The 25,524-nt window shown below is 52.2% G+C and overlaps 5 protein-coding genes across 5 annotated transcripts; 4 read left to right on the top strand and 1 right to left on the bottom strand.

Annotated features, from left to right (window-relative positions):
- Window positions 1-371: 371 nt before the first annotated feature.
- AYO20_02526 (hypothetical protein) lies at window positions 372-5,796 on the top strand (the record flags this gene model as incomplete). Its single annotated transcript, XM_022640830.1, has 4 exons — window positions 372-743; window positions 793-841; window positions 894-4,527; window positions 4,578-5,796. The coding sequence occupies 4 exons, from the start codon at window positions 372-374 to the stop codon at window positions 5,794-5,796; spliced, it is 5,274 nt and encodes a 1,757-aa protein (XP_022503086.1).
- Window positions 5,797-6,622: 826 nt separating this feature from the next.
- Window positions 6,623-9,028, top strand: AYO20_02525 (methylenetetrahydrofolate reductase; the record flags this gene model as incomplete). Its single annotated transcript, XM_022640829.1, has 1 exon — window positions 6,623-9,028. The coding sequence occupies one exon, from the start codon at window positions 6,623-6,625 to the stop codon at window positions 9,026-9,028; it is 2,406 nt and encodes an 801-aa protein (XP_022503085.1).
- Window positions 9,029-9,753: 725 nt separating this feature from the next.
- Window positions 9,754-11,050, top strand: AYO20_02524 (hypothetical protein; the record flags this gene model as incomplete). Its single annotated transcript, XM_022640828.1, has 2 exons — window positions 9,754-10,052; window positions 10,156-11,050. The coding sequence occupies 2 exons, from the start codon at window positions 9,754-9,756 to the stop codon at window positions 11,048-11,050; spliced, it is 1,194 nt and encodes a 397-aa protein (XP_022503084.1).
- A 903-nt stretch (window positions 11,051-11,953) lies between these two features.
- On the top strand, window positions 11,954-15,114 carry AYO20_02523 (cyclohexanone monooxygenase; the record flags this gene model as incomplete). The annotated part of the gene is made up of 7 exons (XM_022640827.1): window positions 11,954-12,351; window positions 12,422-12,562; window positions 12,631-13,232; window positions 14,056-14,483; window positions 14,625-14,707; window positions 14,803-14,964; window positions 15,072-15,114. The coding sequence occupies 7 exons, from the start codon at window positions 11,954-11,956 to the stop codon at window positions 15,112-15,114; spliced, it is 1,857 nt and encodes a 618-aa protein (XP_022503083.1).
- Window positions 15,115-15,707: 593 nt separating this feature from the next.
- On the bottom strand, window positions 15,708-25,056 carry AYO20_02522 (hypothetical protein; the record flags this gene model as incomplete). The annotated part of the gene is made up of 2 exons (XM_022640826.1): window positions 15,708-24,733; window positions 24,783-25,056. The coding sequence occupies 2 exons, from the start codon at window positions 25,054-25,056 to the stop codon at window positions 15,708-15,710; spliced, it is 9,300 nt and encodes a 3,099-aa protein (XP_022503082.1).
- Window positions 25,057-25,524: the final 468 nt, after the last annotated feature.

Raw genomic sequence — 25,524 nt, 5'->3', positions numbered from 1 at the left:
CGTGCTCTCGCAACCAGAGCCTCTTCTCACTCCGCATGTGAGCCACTGCGTCTTAAAGTGCTCTGTTGGCACTTAGCATGCCGTCCCTCAAGCTCAGAGTTCAAGGCTAATCCTGCGATCCATTCCTTGTCCCTCTACAAGGCTCCCCAAAGGCAAACTCACTTGTCAACCCGCCCTGCCGCTCGTTTTTCTCGCTTTTCCCTGTTCGATATCAATATCAATCAATTTCGAAAGCTCTCATCTGCCATCGCACTCGAGATCAACCGCATTAGACTAGACGGTCCTCCGAATCCTCCCTGTACTCGGTACCAGTACGATTATCGAATAAGCATATTCCGCAGCTTGAGCGGGCTTTCCCACCTGTCGCAGTCATGGTCGCTCCACCTTCGACTGGTGGTGTTGCACCACCGGCTGCGACTGTGAAGCCATCATCAACCGTTTCGAGAATAAATGGTGCTCCTCCTGCCACCATGGCCACGCCCTCGTTTCCTTACAGCGCCCGCCGTGCAGCACCTCTTGATTTGCGAACCGTTGAGCGCAAAGCCCCCGCCTACACTCGCGATCCCCCTGCGAGAAGGAGACTTCATGACCTACCCGAGGCACCGACTTTCCGGCCTACAGAGGCAGAATTTCGCGATCCGATGGAATATATCCGTAGTATCTCGGAAAAGGCCAGCAAGTACGGTATTTGCAAGATAATCCCGCCAGACAACTGGAATCCGGATTTCGCTATTGATACAGAGGTGAGAAGTCAAGGAATGTTAGGTGGAAATGCATGCTGACGTGCTATAGCGCTTCCATTTTCGCACTCGGCGCCAGGAGATAAATCTGGTCGAAGGAGGTGGGATTTCTTCTAGTTCCATTTGATGCACCCATTCTTACTTGTGTTGCAGGAAACCGCACAAACCTCAACTACCTAGACCAGCTGGCCAAGTTTCACAAACAATATGGTGCACATCTCAACCGGTTTCCCTCGGTCGACAAGCGTCCGCTTGACCTTTATAAACTCAAGAAAGCTGTCGAAGTCAGAGGTGGCTTCGAACGCGTCTGCAAGGACAAGAAGTGGGCCGAGATTGGGAGAGATTTGGGATACAGTGGAAAAATCATGTCGTCGCTATCTACATCGCTCAAGAACTCCTATCAACGATGGTTGCATCCCTATGAGGAATGGCTGAAGTATGCCAAACCCGGCGTTCAGCAGCAGCTAGATAGCGAACACGGTGGAGCGTACTCGCCATCGGTCATGCCCCATCAGCCCATGGCCTCCCACGCACCTCCACAGTCTGCTCCTCCCGGCATAGCGACAGATTCTCCAAAGCCCCAACCCGCAAGACCTTTAACTCCACAAGTACAGAACTCTCCTGCGCCCTCGCAACCGCAGCCGCCTGTGCCCTCATCAATACCCCCTGCCGTTCAACCTAGACCAGTCTCATCGTCGGGCTTCACGGCAGTTAACAGTGGCTTCACCGCGGTGAATAGCCCTTCGGGTTTTACGGCCGTCAATACCCTTCCACCTCCCCTTGTGAAGAAAGAGGTCAATGGCGTGCCGCCATCAATTCAAAGTGCGGCTCCATCCTTCCCCGCCATTAACGGACCTACGATCACGACAATACATTCGTCTGGTGGCTCAATACCGAATGGAACTCCAAACCCACTAAAGAGGACATTGAGCCATGATAGTCTCAACGGCGAGTCCGGCTCGGAGGGACTAGACGGTGAAGGAGACGCCGCCAATGGCAGACGAAGCAAGAGGCCAAAAAAGGACGGCATGCCCACGATTCCCGGTAACCACATCCCAGCAATGCGCCCGACAACCCCCCAAGTGCGGACCAAAACGGCACCTCGGAGACATGGCGAGAAATGTGAGAAATGCGGCAAATCGGACAACAAGGAGAGCATCCTTGTCTGTGATAGCTGCGACTCAGGCTATCACAAGCATTGTGTTGAGCCACCGTTGAACAATATGCCGGAATATGATTGGCACTGTTCGAAATGCTTGGTCGGGACAAACGACTATGGTTTCGAGGAAGGCAGTATCTACTCCCTGAAACAATTTCAAGAAAAGGCCAACAACTTCAAAGATAACTACTTTGCCGCCCGGATGCCTTTTGACCCTGTTTCCAATACACCGAGAAAGCCAACCGAGGACGATGTCGAACGGGAATTCTGGAGACTCGTTGAAGACATCACGGAGTCAGTCGAAGTCGAGTATGGCGCAGACATTCACTCGACCACTCATGGCAGCGGTTTCCCGACCGTGGAGAAAAACCCCCTCGATCCCTATTCGAAAGACCCTTGGAACTTGAATGTCATGCCTTTCCTCGAAGAGTCGTTGTTTAGACACATCAAAGGTGACATTTCCGGCATGACAGTGCCTTGGCTGTATGTGGGGATGTGTTTCTCGACGTTTTGCTGGCACAATGAGGATCACTATGCATATTCGGCAAACTATCAACATTTTGGTGCAACCAAGACGTGGTACGGCATCCCTGGCAAAGATGCGTATCGTTTTGAGGATGCAATGCGCAAAGCAGTACCGGAATTGTTTGAGACGCAGCCTGATTTACTCTTTCAATTGGTCACCATCCTTCCTCCACATCAACTGAGAAAGGCCGGGGTTGAGGTCTACGCGCTCGACCAACGGGCAGGTCAGTTCGTCATTACTTTCCCTCAAGCCTACCATGCCGGATTCAATCATGGTTTCAATTTCAACGAAGCTGTCAATTTCGCCCCCGCCGATTGGGAACCATTTGGCGAGGCTGGCGTGCAACGGTTACAGGAATTTCGCCGCCAGCCCTGCTTCTCTCATGATGAGCTTCTCTTTACTGCGGCGGCGTCAGATACTACCATCAAGACAGCCAAGTGGCTGGGACCGGCGCTCGAACGAACTCGATCTCGAGAATTGGCCGAGCGCCAAGGTTTTGTGGCAATGCACAAACGACATTTTCCACACGACGACTGCACGTTCGATACGTTGGCTCCTGAACCGTCGGAGACATGCGGTCTCATCATCAAGATCGAGAATGCTGAGCTTGAAGAGGAAGAATATCAGTGCTGCTATTGTAAAGCGTTTTCTTACCTTTCACAATTCCGATGTCACCGCAGCGGCAAAGTCACATGTCTTCTGCATGCCGAAGTGTCTGATTGCTGCTCTGACTCTCCTAGTGAAAGGCTGAGGGGACCCAATCATAGTCTCCTGGTCCGCTACACCAACCAAGAACTGAGCAATATCGTTCAGAAAGTGGTTGACAAAGCGAACGTGCCCGAAGCATGGGAGGCAAAGGTAGAGGCTCTGCTCGCCAACGAAGCTCGGCCTGCGCTCAAGTCAATGCATACGCTGCTGTCAGAGGGCGAGAAGATACCATATACCTTGAAAGGACTGGACGATTTGGCCGATTTCGTCAAAAAGTGTGACCAATGGGTGGATGAGGCGAACTTGTACCTCACCAGGAAGCAGCAAAACAGACGAAAAAACGAGAAATCTTGGCGTCGATCTTCGTTGCGGAGTGGCAGACCAGAGGACAAAGACACCGAGCCACAACTCACCGTGGAACGCATGAAGGAGTTGATTGAAGATGGAGAACTGCTCGGGTTCAGCGCACCTCAGCTCGAAAGCTTGAGAGAAAAAGTCACCGTGGTTGATGAATGGCGGGCAAACGTGAACCGCATCCTCACGGGCCAACACCAAGCGTCTTCCGAGGAGTTGGAAGCTTTGCTTGAGGAAGGTCGCGGATTTATGGCTGCTATGCCAGAGCTTACAAACTTGGAGCAAGTTCACGCGCGAACTCACTGGCTCGAAGAGGTCCGACAAGTCCAGAAAGATGTGCAATCAAAGACACTTGATGATTGCAAAGAGCTCTTGAAGCGTGCTTCGGAATTGGAGATCTCGCCACAGATGCCGGAAATCCTGTTTCTCACTGAAGTGGTGAGACAAGGTGAGTTCTGGGAGATCAAGGCGAAAGAAGTCATGGCAGCCGAGGATGTCCACTACCCACAGTTGGAGTCGTTGCATTCCCAAGTGCAGAACCAGGTTTTCCCCGTCAACAAGGAGACTCTGGAGCAGATGGATGTCATTCTCGCCAAGAATCGCGAGGCGAAACGTCAGATCATAACACTGGTCGAACGAAGCCACGACCCCGATTTCCGAAAGCGTCCATTGTATGCGCATGTTCGAGATGTCGTCAAGAGCTTTGAGGATCTCAATGGCAAACCTCACGGCGCCTCCGACCTGGAGAAAGAATTGAGGAGACACGAAGACTGGATGAGACGGGGCAAGAAACTCTTTGGCAAGGCCAACGCTCCGCTTCACATCCTTGAACAACACATGAAGTTTGTGGAGGAAAAGAACAACTACTGCTTCGACCTCAATGATACGTTCAGGCCACCGGTTGAGCCTGCATCGCGAGAAGCCACGCCCGTCGAAGGCCAGGAGAAGGGGACGCTCGGTGATGAGGAGAAACCTGTTTTCTGTATTTGTCGTCAACCCGAAGCTGGGCTCATGATCGAGTGCGAAATCTGTCATGATTGGTGAGCAGCAGCATTGTCTATTTGTCTGGTTTCGACTAACTTTCATTCAGGTACCACGCAAAGTGCCTCAAGCTCGCCAGAGGAAAAGTCAAGGAATGCGAGATGTTTACCTGTCCTATTTGCGACTGGCGAGTCAAGATTCCCCGCGATGCTGCCCGACCAAAACTCGAAGATCTACAAGCTTGGCAAGATGAAATCCAGGATCTTCCCTTTCAACCAGAGGAGGAAGAGCTGCTCAAGCGAATCATCGACAAAGCGCAGGCATTCCGAGAATTCCTCCTGCGATATACGACTGGCAGTCAACTTTGTAGGACAATTGAGGAGATGCCAGAAATGCTCTTCTACCTTCGCAAGATTGAGGGCGCAGAAGTTCTTCTTGCCTACGAGACCAATGTATTACGGCAGGAGCTGCACAAATGGCAGCCCATTGCTCCCGAACCGCCCCCAATCCTGGACCAGAGCTTGTCGACACGAAAACCCCGACCGACTAAACAGCAGAAGTTGATGAAGGAGCTGGGAGTTGAGAAACCAGAGGACCTTCCACCACACTTGCGGACAAAGACGTACGTGCGGAGAAAGACACAGGAATCATTTGTTACTGGACCTCTACTTCCCAAGCCTTCGACACAGTCGCCTTCCGCTCCGGGTTCTGCTGCGAGCCCCAGTCAGAACGGTGGAAGCGGTGAAGGCTCATCTGCCATGCAGAGGCAAGAGTCCGGCGATCATACCGGACCTGGTAGGACGTTCGACCCCGGGTATATATCTGGGTCATCGTTCGCAGAACGCCGACCTTCCCCGTTTTCTCCCCACTCACCGTCATTGTTCAGCCCTACAAGGGAGGCGCCACACGAAGAGCTAAGGGACCCGATGATGCCTGCCTTTGGTGGTGGAGACAATTCGGAAGGACGAAACCACGACCCTTCATTTCCAATGTTTCGGTCAGGAACTGGTTTGGGTCTGGATGCCGAAGACGACCTACGAAGCGGCCTCACCAACGCGTCTGCCAGTGCACCCAACTCTGCCCGGGGTGGCTCTCCGGCTGCAGGCGGTGAGTACGACAACATGTTCATGGACATGAGTAACCCAGATGCGGACACGAGTAACGATCCTGTGCCGAGTCTGGAACAAGAGGCCGGTCATGCGAGTGAGGCGCTTGATATGATTCGGACGGCGAGCAACGATTCCGTGAACGACCATGCCGATTTGGAGGATGGGGAGAATGTCTCGAAGCATTTTGACGACTTTATCAATGGAGACGAACAGGGTTGAGAGGGATCTGGGCACCTGGGAGTTTCGCGTAAAAGGAAAATATCGATAACCACCATCGGCACTGGGGTACAGCATGTTTGGCGAGTTACGAAAAGGAGTTGTATGGGACTAGCATGGGGGACTGTGGCAGGGCCTTTGTATTCAGGGTGGCATTCATGTGTACGAACTATCCCATCATCACGACTCATAGAACGACCACTTGATATGGAGGCTTGGTGACGGACATGGTACGGGCAGTTTCATGGGCAAGAATATGGAGGGAGCTGTATCCTTATGAAGGCGTGTATAAGACCTGAGGCGAAGATAAGGGTCGCGGGTCTCAGTGTTGTTAGCCATGCCATATTCTTGTATCAAGAGATCGTCTTTGTGTGCGTATACAACCTACTTGTAATCCGTAGAATATGGAGGAGAAGCCATTGAGGGATGCGTGGAGGGGCCACACATCGGCAGTTGGGCATTGGCGTCATTGACCAAATTCAAAAATTCAACTGGCGCCGCCTGGCAAAATGTTGTCGCGGGGCATCTCTTGCTTGCTCACCTTCAACAACTTCACCTGCGACCAGTTTGCAAATTGTCAGGAACTCGACTGCAGGGTTTGGGGAGTGGTCTCATCTGCCTCTCTCCTGGAGGGGAATATGAATGTGGCACCGAGAACATATGAGCTGGCCGAAGTTTATCACAAAAATTCTTGAAGAGTCATCCACGACCCCAGAATTGCCTTGCGCACACGACTGTCACCATTGACACGCCTGCTCATCCCGAGCGGTCGACTGTGCACTATCTGAAGACAAGGCGTAATAATTAGAAAGAACTACCACCACGAACCATGGCCTCTGAACACGATGATCGTCTGCCCACGCTCCTCTCCTCCCTCCAGCCCTCGTCCTACTACTTTTCCCTCGAATTTTTCCCTCCCAAGACGTCCTCTGGCTTCTCCAACCTACAAGCGCGTCTTGCTCGCATGGCGACGGCCCTACGCCCTCTATTTGTCACAGTTACCTGGGGTGCAGGCGGTTCTACAGCCACAAAGTCCCTAGAACTGGCCGAAGTATGCCAACGACAAATCGGGCTCACCACAGTACTGCACTTGACCTGTACGAACATGAAGAGAAATATGATTGACGAGGCACTGGAAGGGGCCAAGGAGATTGGGATCAGAAACATTTTGGCCCTGAGGGGAGACCCTCCTCGGGAAGAATACAAGGATGCCACCTCGACGGACGATAGTGAAAGTGGCAGTGGTGGGTCGGGGACAGAGAGCAACCAAGAGTTTACGTGGGCTGTGGACCTGGTACGATACATCCGGCGCAAGCATGGCGACTATTTTGCAGTTGGCGTTGCGGGTTATCCGGAGGGCCATGCAGACGAATCGCACCCAGAGCAGGGGAAACAGAGCGTGGAACATGATCTACCCTATCTTGCCGAGAAAGTCGCAGCGGGTGCCGATTTCATCATGACACAGCTCACCTATGACATTGCAGCCTACGCCGCATATGAGAAGAGGTTACGAGGGTACGCCGATCAAGACGGGAAGAGGTTGTTTGAAAAGATCCCCATCATCCCCGGTCTCATGCCCATCCAGTCCTACCAAATCATCAAACGAATCACCAAGCTCAGCCACGCAAAACTGCCCGAGGACATTTCCCAGCGAATCGAACGTGTGAAGTCGGACGATGAGGCGGTCAAGAAGGTTGGGGTCGACATCCTTTCGGAACTGGTTGAGGAAATGAAGACGTTGACGCAGCCCGAAGGGCTTCCTCGAGGTTTCCATTTCTATACCTTGAATCTGGAGAAGAGCGTATCTTTCATCCTAGAGAGAACAGGGTTGATTCCTACAATCTCAAGTGAAGGGAGTGTTGAAGACAAGGACGGGGACTCAGCATCGGATTCAGACGTGGTTGTCGACGACAGCAAGCAAAGTACTCCGGCCATCGTCACGACTGGGCCGGGGGAAGACAGGCACGAAGAGCAACCTTCTGGCTTTGTGCGACGAAGGAGAAGTTCTGTCAACGCACAGCCCCACAACCGTGTAATAACCGATCGGAGATCTGAGCCCCGAACGGAATCTCGTCGACCTGACTCAGACACTGACCCTCCTGGACTGGGACCCAGTCCAAATTTGAAATTGACGTCTCAACATTTGGCGACAGACCGTGGGACTGGAATTCCTGCCGCATCTCCCACCCGGCAGCATAGCCTGCTCATATCCGAAGGACAAGGCTCTCTAGGGCGCGAAGCGACGTGGGACGATTTTCCTAATGGGCGTTGGGGCCCTTCGCACTCGCCTGCGTTTGGGGAGATTGATGGCTACGGACCGAGTCTGAAAGTGAGTCCGCTGATGGCGAGGAAGTTGTGGGGCTATCCGAGGAGCAGACAAGATGTGACGGAACTTTTTAGACGCCACGTATTGGGGGAGCTCGCGGCCGTGCCATGGAGTGATGACATCGATCCCGATCTCGTTTCGCCCGGTGGGGGATCTGCCGATGGCTCTACAAATTCCAGCGCGCTCCGTGCTGAGACAGACGTGATTCGGGCTGAGCTGATATCCCTCATCAGTCGCCAGAATTATTGGACGCTTGCCTCTCAACCCGCCGTCGACGGCGCGCCCTCTTCTGATCCTGTGTTTGGCTGGGGACCTCCGGGCGAAGGATTTGTCTTTCAAAAGGCGTTTGTCGAGTTCTTCTGTGGGCGAGATGAGTGGGAGGATAAGCTGCGGCCACGCCTGATCAAGCACGGGAGCGACGTGTTGGGCTGGATGAAGACCGATGCCGAGGGATTATTTGAAAGCAGTGAGCTTGTAGCTCGGGATCAAGCTCGAAACCAGAAGACACGGGCAGCTGCAGATACCGAGAAAGAAAACTCCAAACCAGCCTCTGTTTCACAAGGTGCAGATCAGAAAGTCGCTACTTCAACCTCGACTTCCTCGCCAACGAATACGGTCAACGCCGTGACCTGGGGCGTGTTCCCTTCGCGCGAAATCTTGACGCCGACCATCATCGAGGCCGAATCGTTTCGTGCCTGGGCACAAGAAGCGTACGCGATATGGAATGAATGGAAGCGATGCTTTCCCCGAGGAAGCCCAGAGAGCGTGTTTTTGGAGAAGATGGGAAAGGATAATGTCTTGGTCAATGTGGTCGGCCAGGGGTTCCGCGGCGGACATAACGGTGGCAAGGGAGAAGGGGGGCGACTATGGAGGATATTGTTGGGCGAGGATGGAGATGACAAGACTTAGTGTGAGGTGGCGAGAGACCAGTATCTGGTCATATGAGAGAGCGAGAGACATGCGAGGCTGTCATCGTTCGCCTGCCAGTGGTGACGAGGTTTTGTCCCAGTCAAGACGGATCCCTCTGCATGGTCTGTATCTGCCACAGCTTCAACCATCAGTTTGAGATACTTTCCTGGTCCTAGAGATCATTTCGCCCTGGAAGTGATCCAGGAAAGTGGCTGATGTAACTTGACAGCCCCTGACAAGGTGTAGCCTTGTAAATACACCGCAGCCTCGCCAACTCCCCTGCAATGCGTTTAAGTAAATCGGTACATTCCAGCCTCGTACCTCTGGTCTCTCGGGCACGAACCCTTTCTTCGACCCCCTCCCGCCAACGATGTTCAGTTCGCTTCTAACCAATTACTCGCAAAGGCTCCATCACGTTTTCAGCCTGGGCATAATTACTTGATAGTTACAGGTATATCCAGCCCGATTCGGACGGGCAGACTAACTTGACTAGTCCGGACTCTAATCCTCAGAGCCTCGGCTGAGATCAGGGACCTTATCGCTTCCATGTGGTTACCCGAAAACGCCGAGCGCGTCCCACCCAGACACCAGGACCCGCATCAACATCAACACCAGCGATCTTGGATGAGAAAAACCCTTGTGGCTAGATGGACAGTACCGCATACTCGAGTCGATAACGATCAAGGTGTCCCCGTGTCTTGTGGTTTACCCAGCCAGGAGACAAGATGGCAGGTGTTGGTGCGGATGCGGACTCGGACGCGGACGTGGATGCCGCCCTCGCGAGTCCCTCGGATATGGACGAGACGGAACAAGATGTCGTTGATCCGATGTTCAAGGCAGACCCAGATGCAGACATCGACGCAGAGGCAGAGGCAGAGGCCGAGGCCGTTGCAGACGCAGATCCAGTTGAACCTCCGTTACCAGACACGGGGCCAGGGACGACAGGAGCAAAAGCAAAGGCAAAGGCAAAAAGTGACAGTGGCAGTGGCAGTGGCAGTGACGATATTGCCGTGCGCTTGAACAAGTATGTACCTCGTAGATTGTATTGATTTTATCAGCGGTACTCACGTACCCTGAGAGGGAGAGAAAGAGAAAGAATCTCCATGGCTGACACCAAGGACTTCAAGACTGATCTCGACCACTGCCGGACTGGGCTCGCTGCTCGCGACCGTCAACTTCTCGGCAAACCTCGCGATATACCTCTCGGTGCGACTTCCAGTGTGGTGGTCTGCGCTGGTCTCTCGACATGTAACGCGCACACGACGGAGGCAGGCACAGGGACAAGGACAGGGACAGCAGGTGCCCGTCGCCGTTGCCGCCGCCGCCATCGCCGCCACAACACCTCCTGTACTCACCTCGCTCGCGTCCCTCGCCTCGCTCATCTCCGACTGGCGCAAGTCGCAGCGCCTCACGGGCCTCATCCCGCTCTACACGCGCCTCCGCCTCCTCATATCCACGACCAACCCGGCCATCCAGGCCCTGGACCCCGTCCTGCGCGGCCTCTTCCTCGTCCAGTGCCACGCGTACATCATCTTCCAGGCCGTCGAGAACCTGTGCCACTTGCAGAATAAGGGGCTCTTGCCCGCGTCGGCGGCGTCGCTGGTCGAGAGGCGCGGCGGCTTCGCGCGCTGGGCCCTCTGGAGTTATCGCGCGTGGTGTTTGGGCGTGGTGACCAACTTTCTCCGGTTGGCGAGGGAGGTGGAGCTGGTGCGGAGGCGGGAGGGAAGGAGGAGGCACAGGCAGAGTACGAGTAGACATGGAGATGGTGGTGGTGGTGGAAGGCCAGATGGTGATGGACACGAAGAGGGAGAGGGAGACGGGAAGGATGAAGCCGCCACCGAAGAGTTTTATCGCAAATTTTGGAACGACATCCTCATCTCGGCGTGTTGGCTCCCGATTGCGCTGCACATCAGCCTTCCCCCGAGGGGCATTCGCGGCATGAACCCGGGGATTAGTTCCACGTTGAGTCTGGTGGCGACCGTCATGGGCTTGCGAAGTCATTGGCGGGCTACGGCGGCTTAGAATGTCGAGTGAGTCAATATTGAAGACTGTGATCTGGGATCTGGGATCTGGGATTGGGGGATGGTTCTATCATGGGCCGGATTTGGTGCATGATAGCAGCTTTATATATAGACAGATATAGATGGGACATGTAGATTCGGCCTCTCTTGCCTGGTAGGCGGGGAGGACGGGACTGATACTACCGTGGTAAGCTAGGGGGAAGAGTGAATGATATACCCAAGTACATCACTATATGGGTATTCTTGTAGTGCATGACGAGGCGAGGTATAAAACCTTTGCGATCGCCAGCTTCATTTTTCTTCTTGAACCAGAAGAAGAGAGGCAATACACACCCTTGGCGAATCTGTATATACTTTGAAAATAACAAAATTCTGGGCAATGCGATTCTTTGTACATGTCTAAATGGCTGTGTCAAGGGTAGATGTAGATCGAACCAACCAACGAACCAGCCAGTCAGCCAGGCAGCCAGTTCCTAACATGGCCAGACTAGGTAGGTAATCAGTAGATATCAGAAAAAATCTTGTCCCGTAAACACCCTGTCTGGTGAGCTCGGTTCAAAGACTTGCTCAGAATGCCACCATCTCCTCACCCCGCTTCCACTCCATCAGAATCAGCTTTCGGCTATAATATCTCGACGTTGGGTGCGGGATACGGGATACGTTTCTGTCTCGTTTGCCGGTTGGATTTGGGGTTTGCTTCGAAGGTAGTTCTCCAAATGGTGTCTGTCCTGTCCATGGGGAGTACATCCTGTGGTTTCTTGGGAGGATACAAAAGTGCTTGTCAGGTTCGGTAATGCCTACATATGTAGGTAGTCAAGTTCTCTTCAACACTTACTACACACAGGGGTATTTCAGAGAAAATCTTTCTTTACACACTCCAGAACCAGACATAAGGACCTAGATAATGACGTCTCAAAGCTCTGTGGGTGTGGGTGGCCACCTCTTCCCCGTCCCCCCCGGCGCGGTCGCAAACTTCTGGATCGTCGACACGACCGGCACCATCGAGGGCCTCGGCGCCGACCACCTGGTCAAACCGAGTCTGCCGACCTTCCACACGTTCCCCAAAGTCCCGAGCTGGTCGTTTTTGATCGAGACGACCGTCTCAGGGAAGACGAGGAGGGTGCTCTTCGACCTCGGCGTGCCCAAGGATGTCTATGCCATGCCGCCCGTGGTTTCGGGGAGGTTGAAAACGTATGGGTGGGTGGTCGAGGTGCCCAAGACGACTGCGGAGGTTTTAGTCGAGAGTGCAGGCGGAGAGGGGGGAGGGTTGCAGCTGGAGGATATTGAGGCTGTGGTTTGGAGGTGAGGATCATGACCGATTTGTATTCTCAGAGGGAGTTGGGATTTGATCACTGATATTACGGCCGATTAGTCATTGGCACTGGGACCATCAGGGCGACGTCCAGCCTTTTCCCCCAACTACGGATCTGATCGTCGGACCGGGCTTCAGCAAGGCATTCCTCCCAGCGTATCCGGCGGGTCCTCAATCGCCGATACGGCAGACAGATCTTGAGTAAGTCCACCGACCGTTTGGACCACAGGGTCGCTCTACACAAGTACTCACCCCTCGTGTCCTTGCAGTGGTCGACGCCTGCGAGAAATTGACTTTGACAACACACCCACCGTACAGGTCGGCCAGATCCGCGCCCTCGATTACTTTGGCGACGGCTCCTTTTACCTGCTCGACACGCCCGGCCACGCCATCGGCCACCTGGGCGGTCTCGTCCGCACCACATCGAACCCCGACACGTTTGCCTTTCTGGGAGGCGACCTGACGCACCACGGCGGCGAGCTCCGGCCGTCGAAACATCTGAGCTTGTCTTCCGCCGTGGCATCCATCGCCGCGGAACATTCCAGCGAGGGACTGGGCACCGTGACGCTCCAGAGTCTTGAGACCCTCCAGACATCGCGCGGCCGCGCCGTCGACCAAGCCTTCTTCGACCCCGTGCTCACCAGCGACTTTGACGAGGCGCTGCGCACCATCGCCCGCGCACAGGACGCCGACGCCCAGGATAACGTCTGGTTCGTCGCCGCGCACGACGACACCATCACCGGCGTGGTCGATCTCTACCCCAAGCGGGCCAACGGGTGGAAGGCCCGCGGGTGGCGCGAGAAGACCATGTGGACGTTTCTGAGGGATTTTCGGGGCGCGTTGCAGGGGGGGCAGTGTCCGGGGCATTTGAGTTCGTGAACGACTTGTCTCGTTGTATATAAGGAGGTAGATGGTGACTGATGCAGCGTCTGGAGTTGAAGTGAGAGTCTGGGTTGAGGGCGGTCAGAGACCGAGATGTAGTCGGAGACATATATGCATTTCATCGTAACTATTATATTATTCAACGTGGTCGCCAAATAGGAGTGATGGCTGGGTATAATTAGATCTATCTATTACCGAAAATGAGCCACTGCCGCTTCACCACAGAAGAGACAAACCATAGCCGAGATCCATACATACAAACATACTTATGTACTGCATATCAATCAATGTCCTGTCCGCACCGAAAACCGAATCTATTGGAGTCGAACCGGGGCCGCATGAAGTGTGGGGGAGACGATCCCGTTATTCATAGCCCGAGACGGGTATTCAGCGAATCCAGTAGCCTTGCCGTTGTTTGGAGAAAAAGCATTCTGTCTCCGAGGTAAATAGATTGTATTTGTATTTGTCTTTGTGTACCTTCGACATCGCACCGTGTGGTAAAGAGATAAGAAGTGTCTGGCCGGCCCCCCGAACCGAGACTAAAAGCAACCAAGCACCGGCCGACATCTTCCATTTGATATTGATTGGAGGACAAACCCAAGATGGGAAGACTGGACGGCAAAGTCATGATTGTGACGGGGTCAGGATCGGGGTTTGGCAGGGGAGTGAGTTTCTTACCTACCTACCTATCTACCTACACTCTCATTGCCTTTTGTCTTCTGCGTGTCCTTGTGCTTTTGCTCTCCCGCTGGGAGAGGAGAATTACCATTCTGACAATGCGCCCATGTAATGTCTGAAGATCGTGCAAAAAGCCCTCTCTGAAGGCGCCCTTGTCCTCGGCATCGACATCAACCAGCCCGGCAACGACGCGACACTCAACTCCCTCCCCGCCAACCTCTCACAGAATTTTGTCCCCCTCACGGCAAACGTCTCGCACGAACAGACCTGGCACGACGCCCTCCGTTTATCTCGCGAGAAGTTCTCCGCCGTCCCCGACACGGTGGTCAACTGCGCGGGGTACGTGCACCTGGGCGCCGACGCGCACGCCGTGCCCGAGGACGACTTTGACCGCGTCTGGCAGGTCAACGTGAAGCCGCTGTATTTGACGGTGAAGGTGGTGGTGCCGTGCTGGATTTCTGGCAAAGTGGCCGGCCATGTTATCAACATTGGGAGTATTGGGTCGAGGAGGCCGAGGGCCAGTACCATCTGGTACACGGCGAGTAAGGGCGCTTTGGATACGGTGCGTATCAGTACTTGTCCTGACTGGTCCAGTTCACGTTTTTTCTTTGAACCCAGGTTGTTTTTGATGGGGATTGCCCAGGAAAAACTGATGTGATGGTGACTGAGTAACTGACCGCGTGAGTGATTGAGAGGGACTCAGGCAACCGAAGGTCTCGCCGGGGCGTATGCCAAAGACCGCATCCGCTTTAACATCGTGAGGCCGTCGTTTGGGAATACACCCATGTAAGGCTTTCTTCGTTTTCTTCTTCCTTGGCCATATTTCGCAGAAATTGAAAGACCCCAGCTGAATGACCATCGGATTTGTGTTTTATATACAGGGCCCCCCGCGTCCTCGGAAAGGTCGACTCTGCATTCACAGAAGAGGACGAAGCAGGACGAGCCAAACGCCTCGCGACCCTCCCGCTCGGCCGGCTCTGCGAACCCGAAGACGTCGCCAACATGACGGCCTTTTTGGCGTCGGACGAAGCGAGGTATATCACGTACGTTACGTTTCCCCTACCACACCTTCCCTTCATAAGCGGAAGGTTAGCAATCAGGGTAGGATGGCTGACTCGCTCTCTGGCTGGCTCTGGCCGGGGATATACAGTGGCGCCGGATTCAACGTCGACGGCGGGAGATATGTCTCTTGACACAACACCGGTTTTTCTTCTTTGGAGGTCTGGATCCGGCCTCGGGGAGCTAGAGGGTGCCGGTCCACGGTGCTGTGAAAGCCGCTTGTTGCCTAGCAGGTCAAGCCTGGTATCTCGGACCATGACTTGTAGATGTATGCACCGAGAACAGTGTATGCCATCTACAAATATGGAAATGTGGGACACTTTGCAATGTGGAATGCTGGAAAGAACGGCATTTACTCAAAACATTTTTTGTTTCTTTTCTGGGTTTCTGTATATCCCATCTCCGTTTTAGGGGTTTCTGGTTTTGATACATCTGATTTTGTTCCCTTCGGCGTAAGTTCCAGCAATCATCTGGGCGGTGAGTGGTAGGTCGAGCTCGATGTATCCCCTCAATGACTCCCTTTGTGGTTCGCTTCCTTCTGTCCATCCAGCATTCCATCAACTGATCCAATGACTCAATCACCGATTGAACACTCCAAGTAGACTCTGACAAGCGTCGAAAGTAATCCAGCCCTGTTACACGAAGCGTACCGAAGCGTACCAACACCCGCTGCGTTGAGCCGCGCCACGCCACAACACACACTTTCACTCCGCTTCCGTAATAGCGACTATTCGTTCTCTTCCTGCTCACCAAGACTCAACTCACCCATGTCGTGCACCACAGCCTCGTCCTCGAAATCCTCTTCGACCTCTTCAAAATCCTCCCTCCGCAAGATCTTACCATCCATGACTCGTCCCATATGGGTGTGAGTCCATTCGACTCCGGCTCGTCGCATATCGATGAATTCCTTGATCCAAGGCACAGGGCTGGTCCGGAAAGTACATTCGGTCCACCCGTTCGCTTTTCGACAAGATGGCGACACAAAGTTGTCGGTTGCCACCTGTCGCTTGCGGAGTGGTCGCTCTCCATCAAAGAGTCCAGTCAGCGTACAAAATTCCTGGTAATGCTCAAAGGAAGAAAAGTACAGCTGACCTGCGAAAAGGCCGAGCAGAGCAATGGCTTGTGGGCTGATCTCGCCAGAATTGTTTCTTGCCGGCAATTTGCAGATGTCAAGGCTATCGAACGACGCCATGTTCCGAGAGGTACGGGCCTGATACATGTACAAGGTCGATGTCTTCGACTGCTGAATGTCCGGCAAAAAGGCGTTGGCTTCATGTGGGCTGATGATGACAGGTTGTGCCATTCCCTCCATTTTCAACACCCATTGCACTGGTCTCAAAAACCCGTCGTCACGAGAACCGTTCTGAGATTCAATGGTTCGCATGAAATCCCGAGTTACCCACACATGCGTGGGAGACTCCAAGGGCGTGTAGTAAGGCCCGAGGCGGGTCTGCACCAGGATTTCGAAGCATGGGCGGAGTTCTGCGGGCTTGACGAGAGTAGCTCCATTTCGGACATTTCGAATACAATCCAGCAGAGCCTGACAGACTTGAGGAGTGGCAGGACGGACCTCTCGAGGGCGTTGCACCTCTCTCTCTTCTTCAATCTCATGCAAGACCTCTCGCTCCTGTTCTTGCGTGATCCCGCTGTCGTCAATGTCTGTTGAACCAATTCGTTCGAACTCTAGACACAGATTTTGAATAAAAAAATCTTGATTCTCCTGGATAGTCGGCTCGAACGGCATTTCCGCTCGGTGATGCCCGCCCACGCAATACAGCTCAGTGACCGGGCGACATTCTCGTTCGCGAACTGTATTCAGATACTGTTGAGAATCCACAATCTTTCCGTTCGACGAAATGTGCCGGGAAGCAGCAAGTCGCCGTCGTGAGTGAAGCAACCCTCGAGATATGTAAAGAGGATCTTGCTTTTTCAGAGCAAGACATGACTGGTGAATAGCCCAACGAACGACATGCAGGCTGTCAAGCTCTCCGGTCGGAATTTTATTGACACTTCGAATTGCCTGGTCGACCTCCGGGGGAGCATAGAATCTGACGCGTTGAGAGACGGCAAGCTTCCTCATGCGCATACAGGCTTGTGCCAGGTTATCTTTCAGAATTCCTGGTCCCAACAGAACGGCGGCGGTAAAGTTGTCGGGAAGCTGAAAGTCGGTTCCCCTGGTATGGAACTCGTCGAGAAAGATTAGGCAGCTTCTCAGCTCATCTTTGAAGATGGAAGACGCAAGTGGTTCGGTTGAGCCATCACGATTCAATACCATCTTCTCGTCGTTTTCCGAAAAGTAAATGGTGGCCATCTTTTCCGGCCTCAGAAGCAGCCATAACTGGGCGATCTCCAGATTTCCTTCTAGCATTTGAGCTCCCACATCGATGATAACATCGAGTGGTCCATCTGCAGTGGCGCGTTGCAGCAACTTCTTCGTAGTCAGCCTCTGACCAGATGGTGATGCGGCACAGAAGTATTTCCGGTTATCAAACCTCACCAGGGTACACAGAGTTGACGCTGTGATGTGTCTCAAGTCCGGAAGATCCTTCTGTATGATTGGTATTTTGCTGTCGCACGTGCCACTGAAGCCAACTGTAAGAACTCCTTCGTTTCTACACAGATCCCAAGCCGAGGTGGACAATTTGTGTCGAAACTCCTTCGCTGCCGAAAGGAATACAACGTGTCGGAGAAAGAAATTGATCAACTCGCTGTTGATGCGTAGATGGGCATACAGAGTATCCACGCAAGTGGCATCATCGAGGTTGATGCAGTTGATTTTGCGGTATTTTTCAGGAACTTTGGAATGCTTCACCCAATTATGGTATGCGTCAGCGGGATCTGGCAGCTTGAGCAAGATAAGAAGGCATCTCCTCAAGTCCTGGTGAAGAATGCCTGTGTAATAGAATGACAGTGCGGTCAGGATGATTGCTGCTTCCGGCTGTGCAAACTCAGCACTTGGTGATGGAACTGATTTGGCACGATACGGAACTGCGCTCAAAGTTCGAGTCCGATCCAGCCCATAGTTCACCTGCCAGCGTTTGTGCAGAGTATGACTCAAAATTTGATGTGATACCAGACCTCTGGCCACATAGAGTAGGTTGAGTCTGGAGGAGTTCTGAAAGTGTTGGGTGATCAGTTCAAATTGGGCCGCGTCGACGTCCACATTGAGAATGAACGAGCTGATGGCTTGAAGCACCTCTGGATCGCAGTGGCCGAGAGAAAGGCATGAAAGCTGTCCGTTGACGATGGCCTCAGTCACGAACTTTGCCACTGCCGCCGCGCCATCATCGTTGAGCACTCTGAAATGGGGGAAAGCGCCTGAGCCTCGGGCTTCAACTTCGATTCCGGTTGGACACTGGTTGAAAAGCGCATACGCATTTTTCTGGATCAAATACAAGACTTCCAACGAAACATTCCATCGGTCTGGCGCTCCGGAAAGAAGGGTTGCTTCCCCATTCGTGTAGACAAGTTCGTAACCAGGTTTCAACAGCTCGTCAGACTCGTCGAGGACATCTCTAGCATTGCAATCAAGCCATTTCTGAACATCGATGAGGTTGGCAGCAAGATTGTGAGTGTCCTGTGTCAGCTTATCTATGCCCACAAGGCGAAAAGAGTTCAGGTATTCTGGTAGAGTCAGCAGTACACCTCCCCTTACCCGGCATTCCTGATACAGGCTCATCAGTCGCTGGGGTGTTTCGGCGGTTAAATTGGTCTGCCTGGAAAAGGGCAGATAGTAGAGGTTCCTTCCCACCAAGCCTGCAAGAGAGCGTGATAAGATCCGGAGCATTTCTTGTGCAAGTGGTTTCAGCACGACGACTCGAACGAGTTTCGAACCTTGAGCAAGTGCTGTTACCACAAGATTTAAGATCACACTCGTTTTTCCCTCACCCATACCCAGTAGAACAGTACCATTTTCCGGCTTGAGCAATTCAGTTGCCACACGGATCTGCACAGGTCGAATGAGAAAGTTGTTTTGGCACTCGAGAAGGAGCCAGTCAGGCCACTCCTCTGGCGACCATGCAGAGTGTGCAGGATTTGCAAGCTCGTTATTGAGAGCGAACGCATCGTCGGCAGCAAGGAACTTTTGTAATCTTTCCACACGTTGAACGGCTGTAATCTCTCTTGCAAATTGGAGAAGAACAGATATCCAGCAAGAAGGTACTTTCTTTCGATTGTCAGCGGAGAGGAGCTGAAGCAATGTCAACTCAGACACCTGGGGCCAGAGTCTTGCTGTTACGAGAGCCTCTTGCGTGTCGACACGCGGTCTCAATAACTTGCGGGTTCGACCAAGAATGTAGGAGATTCGGGCTCTGGACTCCTCAAGCTTTTTAGCCAGAATCTCACCAGAAGGCACTTCCATCTTGATCGTGTCCTGGCCCAACCGGCCTTTCATAGCCTGGTTGCTGTCATTCAAAAAACTCCCGTAATCACGCACAGCTGTAGAGGTATCGGAAAGTAACTCTTCAGCAATAGCTTCTAGTTCTTCCAAGCTAGAACGAGCTTGGTTAGAATCCAGGAATTGAGGTGTAGTCTTTCGAGACACAAGCTGCGATGACAAATCTCCATCTAATTCAGTAGGCTTGCTGTTGCTGAAAGCCTGCATGGTGACTGGTGTCACGACCATGAGGTCAAGCAGTGAAAAGTGAGTATTTTGACCTAAACAAGGGCTGGCAGACGCGAGGTCGACAAGGAGGTCCGGGACATCTTGGCCATTCCAGACGCTGTTAAAACCTCTGAGTTCCTTGTCGTAATTCTCGAGGAGTTGCAAAAACACATGATTTTTGTGCCAAACGGCAAACCTCCCATTCAGCAGCATTGTCAGGTCCGAAATCTTGTAGTGATTCAAAGACCCCTTTGGGGGTAACCGAACGGTGTCATTCGGCCAGGATTCTTGTGCAGCTTCCAGAATCGACTCGCGCTGATTGTTCAGCTCCTGATCAAATTGCCGTCGCTGTTCCGCGATCGCTTCTTCATCGTTTTCCGCATTTACGGATAACTTGCTCGGGACGAATGGTTTCCGACATTGAAAAATGAGTGTCGAGATCTCCGTGTGATTGTATCTGTAGCCGTCTCTCAAGTCGTATGAATCGTGTTCCGGGGCTGGGAGGCCTTTGAGAACAGGCGAAATCGCAAATGCAAAGAGTGATCTCAACTGCGCCTCGATCGCAGGTTGCTTGAATACTAACAATGACAAGACCAGCATGACATTTTCTTTTGAGGCAGATGGGGATCTGCATAGGCTCATTAGACGAGGGAAGAGTTCTTTAAGGTCCTGGCTCAAGAGACCTGAAAATGAGTTGAATTTGAATTCCTCGTTGAATCCTTTGACATCTTTCCAAAGCTGAATTGTACTTTTCCAAGATGTGCTGACATCAAACGTGGAAGGCGAGGTCTCAATAAGGTTGGCCATAGCAGCCGACGCATAATAGTCGTCATCTAGATCTCGATCCCGTGCACAATAATCTTTGTCCTCGACGGGGAGAGAGGTTGAAGTAACAGCTTCGCTCGGGAAAAGCTTTCGTGTTCGGTGATGTGATCTGTCCAACAATGCATAGTCCCCATTGTATGATATGGCACTCACTTGAGCATCAAACAACCAATCGGCATTCATGTTGTGGGCGATAATAGCATGGACTGTCCCAAAGAAGATATCATGTTGGGCCATGACTGGTAGGACACCGTTAAAAGTGATGGTCTGCATAGCTTTAAGATGGGGAGGGTAGAAGCTCCTCTCTGGTGTAAGCCGAGCAATCAAAGATAATATGGCATGGGCACGCGGCGACAATGGCTGGCATGTGTAGCAGATGGCATCCGACAAAGCGAACAGGCTCTCTTCAGTGCCCGTCCTGCCGGTCAAAGAGTCAGGCTCCAGAGAGCTTGTAACCGCATGTAGGTATGCCTTGTAGAGATGTGCTTCCAGATCTTGACCAATTAGCTGCCCGAGTCTAGCATCGACGCGGAACTGCGAAAAGGTAACGGAATCAGTGTCTCCCAACTGGATCTGAGCGGAGATATGAGGCAGTGCGGCAACTATTTTCACATCACCGTGTGGGATGAGAACTGTTCTCAGGTTTGATCCAGCAATCTTACTCGTCGTTCGCAGAATTATACGAGACTTGAATCCAAAGAGAGTTCCTAATGCTTGGTCAAAGTCTATGAAGGCAGAAAGCTCTTTGCAAACCATACGACCTTCAAAGTCGACGTAAAAATGTAGGTGATAGCGAGGAAGCTCAATCTCGATTGTTGTGTTTTGGCTGAATGTGATGAGGATGTGTGCTGACTGCTCAATCGGTCTGAGAGCTTCGCAAATAGTCGACCCAACTGAACTATGGGCATCTATCAAATACTTCTGGCCGGCATACATGGATGTCGTAGACCTTGTATGAAGATTGGTGCTCAGGATCCAGTTGCATTCTTCTGAGTGGAAAGGTCGCGCCCGAGGACGGAAAATCACTGTGCCGTCACGCAAGGACATCCAAGGGGTAGTGGTCTCGACGATAACTCGCGGAAGGTCTTCTAGAAAGTGATTGCGATTGATTGCCTCGAAAGTATTATCGTTTTGCTGCGAACGGATGAGTAGAACGTCACCACGCAAGCCGAAATAGACACGATGGCCATGAAAATCATCCTTGGTCATGTACTCCATGTCGTCGATATCAGCAGCGAAAGCGTCCAAGTCCACATCGCCAAAGATGGAGCGGTAGAGTGGATCGGAAGTATACCGAGCAGGTAGCTGAGAAATCGCTCGCCCGGAGACAAGAAGGCTGCCGGTGACTAGATTGTAGTGGACGACTTTAGAAGAAGTCCAATTTGAAATCCAGGAGGAGTCATCTGAGTGAACTGTCTGCCACTTGTTGGTGAACCTAGCTGTTGTCCAAAATCTCTTGATACCATCTGTAATTGCGGACTGATGGAGCTCAAGGCTGGCTTGAAGATGTTTCTCGTTTCGTCTCGCAAGGTACGCATCATTCAAGAGCTGTGCTTCATTGCTGGGAGACTTTGTGGCAGGCTGGGATTTCCGGTGCGTGTGCAAGTGAACAGAAGCCTCCACATAGTCTGCCACAGCATCCTGGTCAGAGAACATGGAGGGTTGCGCCTCTGTATCGACGGTATACGTGTGACGACAAAGAATGCATGCATGCAATATCTGACGTGAAAGGTCTCCGAGAGTAGAGCTGTCAGCACGAGCATTTTTCCGTTCAGCGTAGAGTTTGGTCATCTGGCGTATCCAACATAGACCAGAGCGACGAATCCAGAGAACAAGGTCCATGCAGCTCTTCGTGGCGTCTGAAAACGACGACAGCGACATAACCTTGAGGGCCACTTCTAGCAATATAGCCGCCGCCGCCACTTCTTTGAAATTCGCTTCTATTCTTTTGAATGCACTGTTGAGGGCGTCCAGCAACGAAGACGTGAAGTGCTCTTCCTCAAGTACAACCTGGGATTCACGTAGCAGCGAGGTAGGACATGCTTGACCAACTTGAGAGATAGCGTAACGAAAGACAAGAGCTGTTGAGGGAGAGTTGAGGTCGATTTCTGCGGAGGTGATTGCTCCAAGAACATTGAGTAGTTGGAGTCTTTCCCCAGATCTTAGCGATCCTAAGAGCACAAATTCATGAGAGCCCATCTCTGTAGGGCACTTGGACTGTTGAGAAATGACTTGATTTTGTGTATGGCTGGTGAAGTTGACATAGCCATTAAAGACACTGTTTGGAGAGTCTGTGAGTTTGGTATAGCAATGGCTTCGCAACGAAGGATTTGCAGTCTGGTCTGCCGTCCATAGAGCCGGATTCGAAGCATCATGCATTCTAGGGCGAAGGCCGTTGCTGACCAAGACGGGGTCAACATTTAATGAGGCCTTGAGATAGTGTGATTTCAGAACGGGCTTTACAGAGGATGCAAGAGTGATGCGTCGATTTCTCCGTTGAGCGTACTTCTCAAGTGGTCCGTACGAGAGTAGTCCCTGCTTGGACACCGCCCCGGTGACTTGGTTGGCTCTGCAAACATCTTGAAGCAATAAAAATGTGGCATCTCGCCAGGAGACAATCGCTTCGGGGGCGGCAAGCTCAAAGATCACTGTTTTGCACAGGGTCTCGTCGTCTGGGAGTGGCCATTCGTGTTTGGATATCTGGATGTCCTTGGCTTGCTGTTCCTTTTTACATTTCTGGCATTTCTTGTCATGTCGAGGCCTACCAACATATGGCTTTCCGTACCTGTCGATCCCTTTGGGGATGAAGACGCCACATTTCATTCCATCGACTTCTCTCATCATTCTGTCAAATGTCTTCTTTTTCGACTCCCACTCGTCAGACTTGGCTCTCCGTGCTCGATGAGCATCTTCTTCGACCGTAGCGCGTAGCGCCTGCAGATCAGAAGATTGGTCGTAAAATCTCACAGCAAAGCAGCCTGGTGACGGATCGACGAAGAGAGAAGGACTGGTGTAGGCACACCGTGATCGTCTTGATTTGACGTAGAGTTCCACCTTTGACAGTCTGTCCAGTTCAGTTCGATTACTGAGAAGAAGAGGTCCAAAGAGAGTGACAGGAATCTCCTGTGGATACTCCAAGAGGAGCGCATATGAAGTAGTTGCAATGATGTCCAGGGCCATCCACAATTCGAACACCGTAAGGAGCATAATGGACATTCGCTCCGCATGTAGCTGGTAGTTCTTCTTGGCTACAGCATAATACTTCTGTATTAGTCCATACAGACTGCGGCATGCGGCTGCAGTTGACGCGTTGGCCGCTATCCAGCTGCTCAAACACTCCTCAACCCAGAGCTCAAAGTCGACAGGACAAAAGAGGACGTCTTTGGCCTGCGTGAAGATCTCGATTTCCGGTAGTTGGTACTTTGACAACACCACTCTACCGGATGATGGAGGGGTGTAAGAAGTGAGTGAGTACTTGAAACCTTTTCGAGAGCGATTCCAGATGTTGTGTATTATGGAGCAACTGTTCTTCAGCACCAGGTGATCTGATACTTCGGTGAGAGGGACAGGTCGAACAACAACTTTGTCTCTATCGATAGTCTCGGCCCATTGGCGGCGGATACTGTTGTCGAGTAGGTCTAGGGTCAAGTTGACGGCTTTTTGGACAAAGTCCAGTATGAACAGTCCCAGTTTGGCATTACGCCTAGCCAATTTCACGCGCAGAACGTGGAGAGTGTCGGGTCTATTATCGATGGCCACAATACCAGCTGCTATCCGAGACAAGAAGAACAACATGAAGTTTTTGTAATGGCAATGTCCCTCACCTTCGAGGTCTGCGTTGACGAGGGCGATGTGAAGGGCAACTTTGGCAGCTAGCCAAACACCTGACCGGCGCCAAGGTAAGTGTGCATTTTTCCAGCAAACATCATCGTGAACGCGTTTGCGGATGGGCAAACTCGACGCAGTCTTTCCACAGCCACCCAAGACACCGAACAGCCACTCGGAGACTGCTCGAGGATGGGCAGATTGCCGCTCCTCAACCACAGTATTGTTTGCCTTCTTCGTGATTTCCATAGCCATTTTCAATGGTTCAACTGACAGCATATAGATGGCATCTCCAAGGCTTTTGATGAAGGAACAATCCTCGAGTTTCGACTTCGACAAAAATACCGATCGTGCTGGAAAGTGTCGGACGATGGCGTCTTTAGCATTGAGAACCGCATCTGTCTTTGCAAGCACCTCAAAGCACTCGAAGATGGCTCCGTTTGGCTTGCTTCGAATCAGGATGGCGGCATTCTGGGGTTCAATGTAGAAAAGTAAAACATCTGGAAGACTGATTAGCATCGACTGATGATCCTTGCGAAAAGTTCTCACCATCTTGATGCCTATGTTTAAGGGTACTGGTAATGACTTCGCGACATGGGACACCTTGGTGGTAGATGTCGACCCATTTGACTAGTGAGCGTGAGAGTCGCCTCCAGATGGGGCGTTCGTGCCTAAAGGCAGAAAAGGAAAGCGTAAAGTCGCGCGCGGCATCCAAGATCTCTTCCAGGAGATCATCAGCGTGTGATTCGCCGTGATGTTCTTGTGGTAGTTTCGGGGGAAGGAACACATGTTCAAACACGAAGCTCACGGCTTCGGCTCTCATTGTGTCTGTGGAAACTTGCCGAGGGACAAGCAGCAAGATGCTGCTTTCCCCCAAATGACGTTGCGAGATTCAATCTCTATGGGACAGGCTGCAAGTTGCAGATTCAGGGTTGATCAAGAAGTTGAAGACGATGACGAAGACTTGTGCAAGAGGCTGGTGTGGTTTGGCAGACTGGAATTTTTGGAGAGGATATTGGAACGAAATCGATTGTGGCCTCTGGTTGACAGGAGATAGTCTTGGCAGATAAACAAGAAGCCTGTCAAGTGAACATATAGTGATCCAAATTTGACATCGGGTGTGGCAGAATGACTGGTCGTGGACGATAAGCCCAGGTTGTCTTCACCTCCATTTGCCAAGATCTTCGACGTTCACCCAGCGCGAGCATTGTCTCCTGAATCATTTTGACCTCTTGGCGGTAGTGAAAAACTGAGAGCTTGTATAGTGGCCTGGCATCATGTTACCGTTGTC

This window comes from Fonsecaea nubica (assembly GCF_001646965.1).
Source record: "Fonsecaea nubica strain CBS 269.64 chromosome Unknown Scaff11, whole genome shotgun sequence".
NCBI classification, from domain to species: domain Eukaryota; kingdom Fungi; phylum Ascomycota; class Eurotiomycetes; order Chaetothyriales; family Herpotrichiellaceae; genus Fonsecaea; species Fonsecaea nubica.
This window is presented reverse-complemented; position numbering and strand designations above follow the sequence as displayed.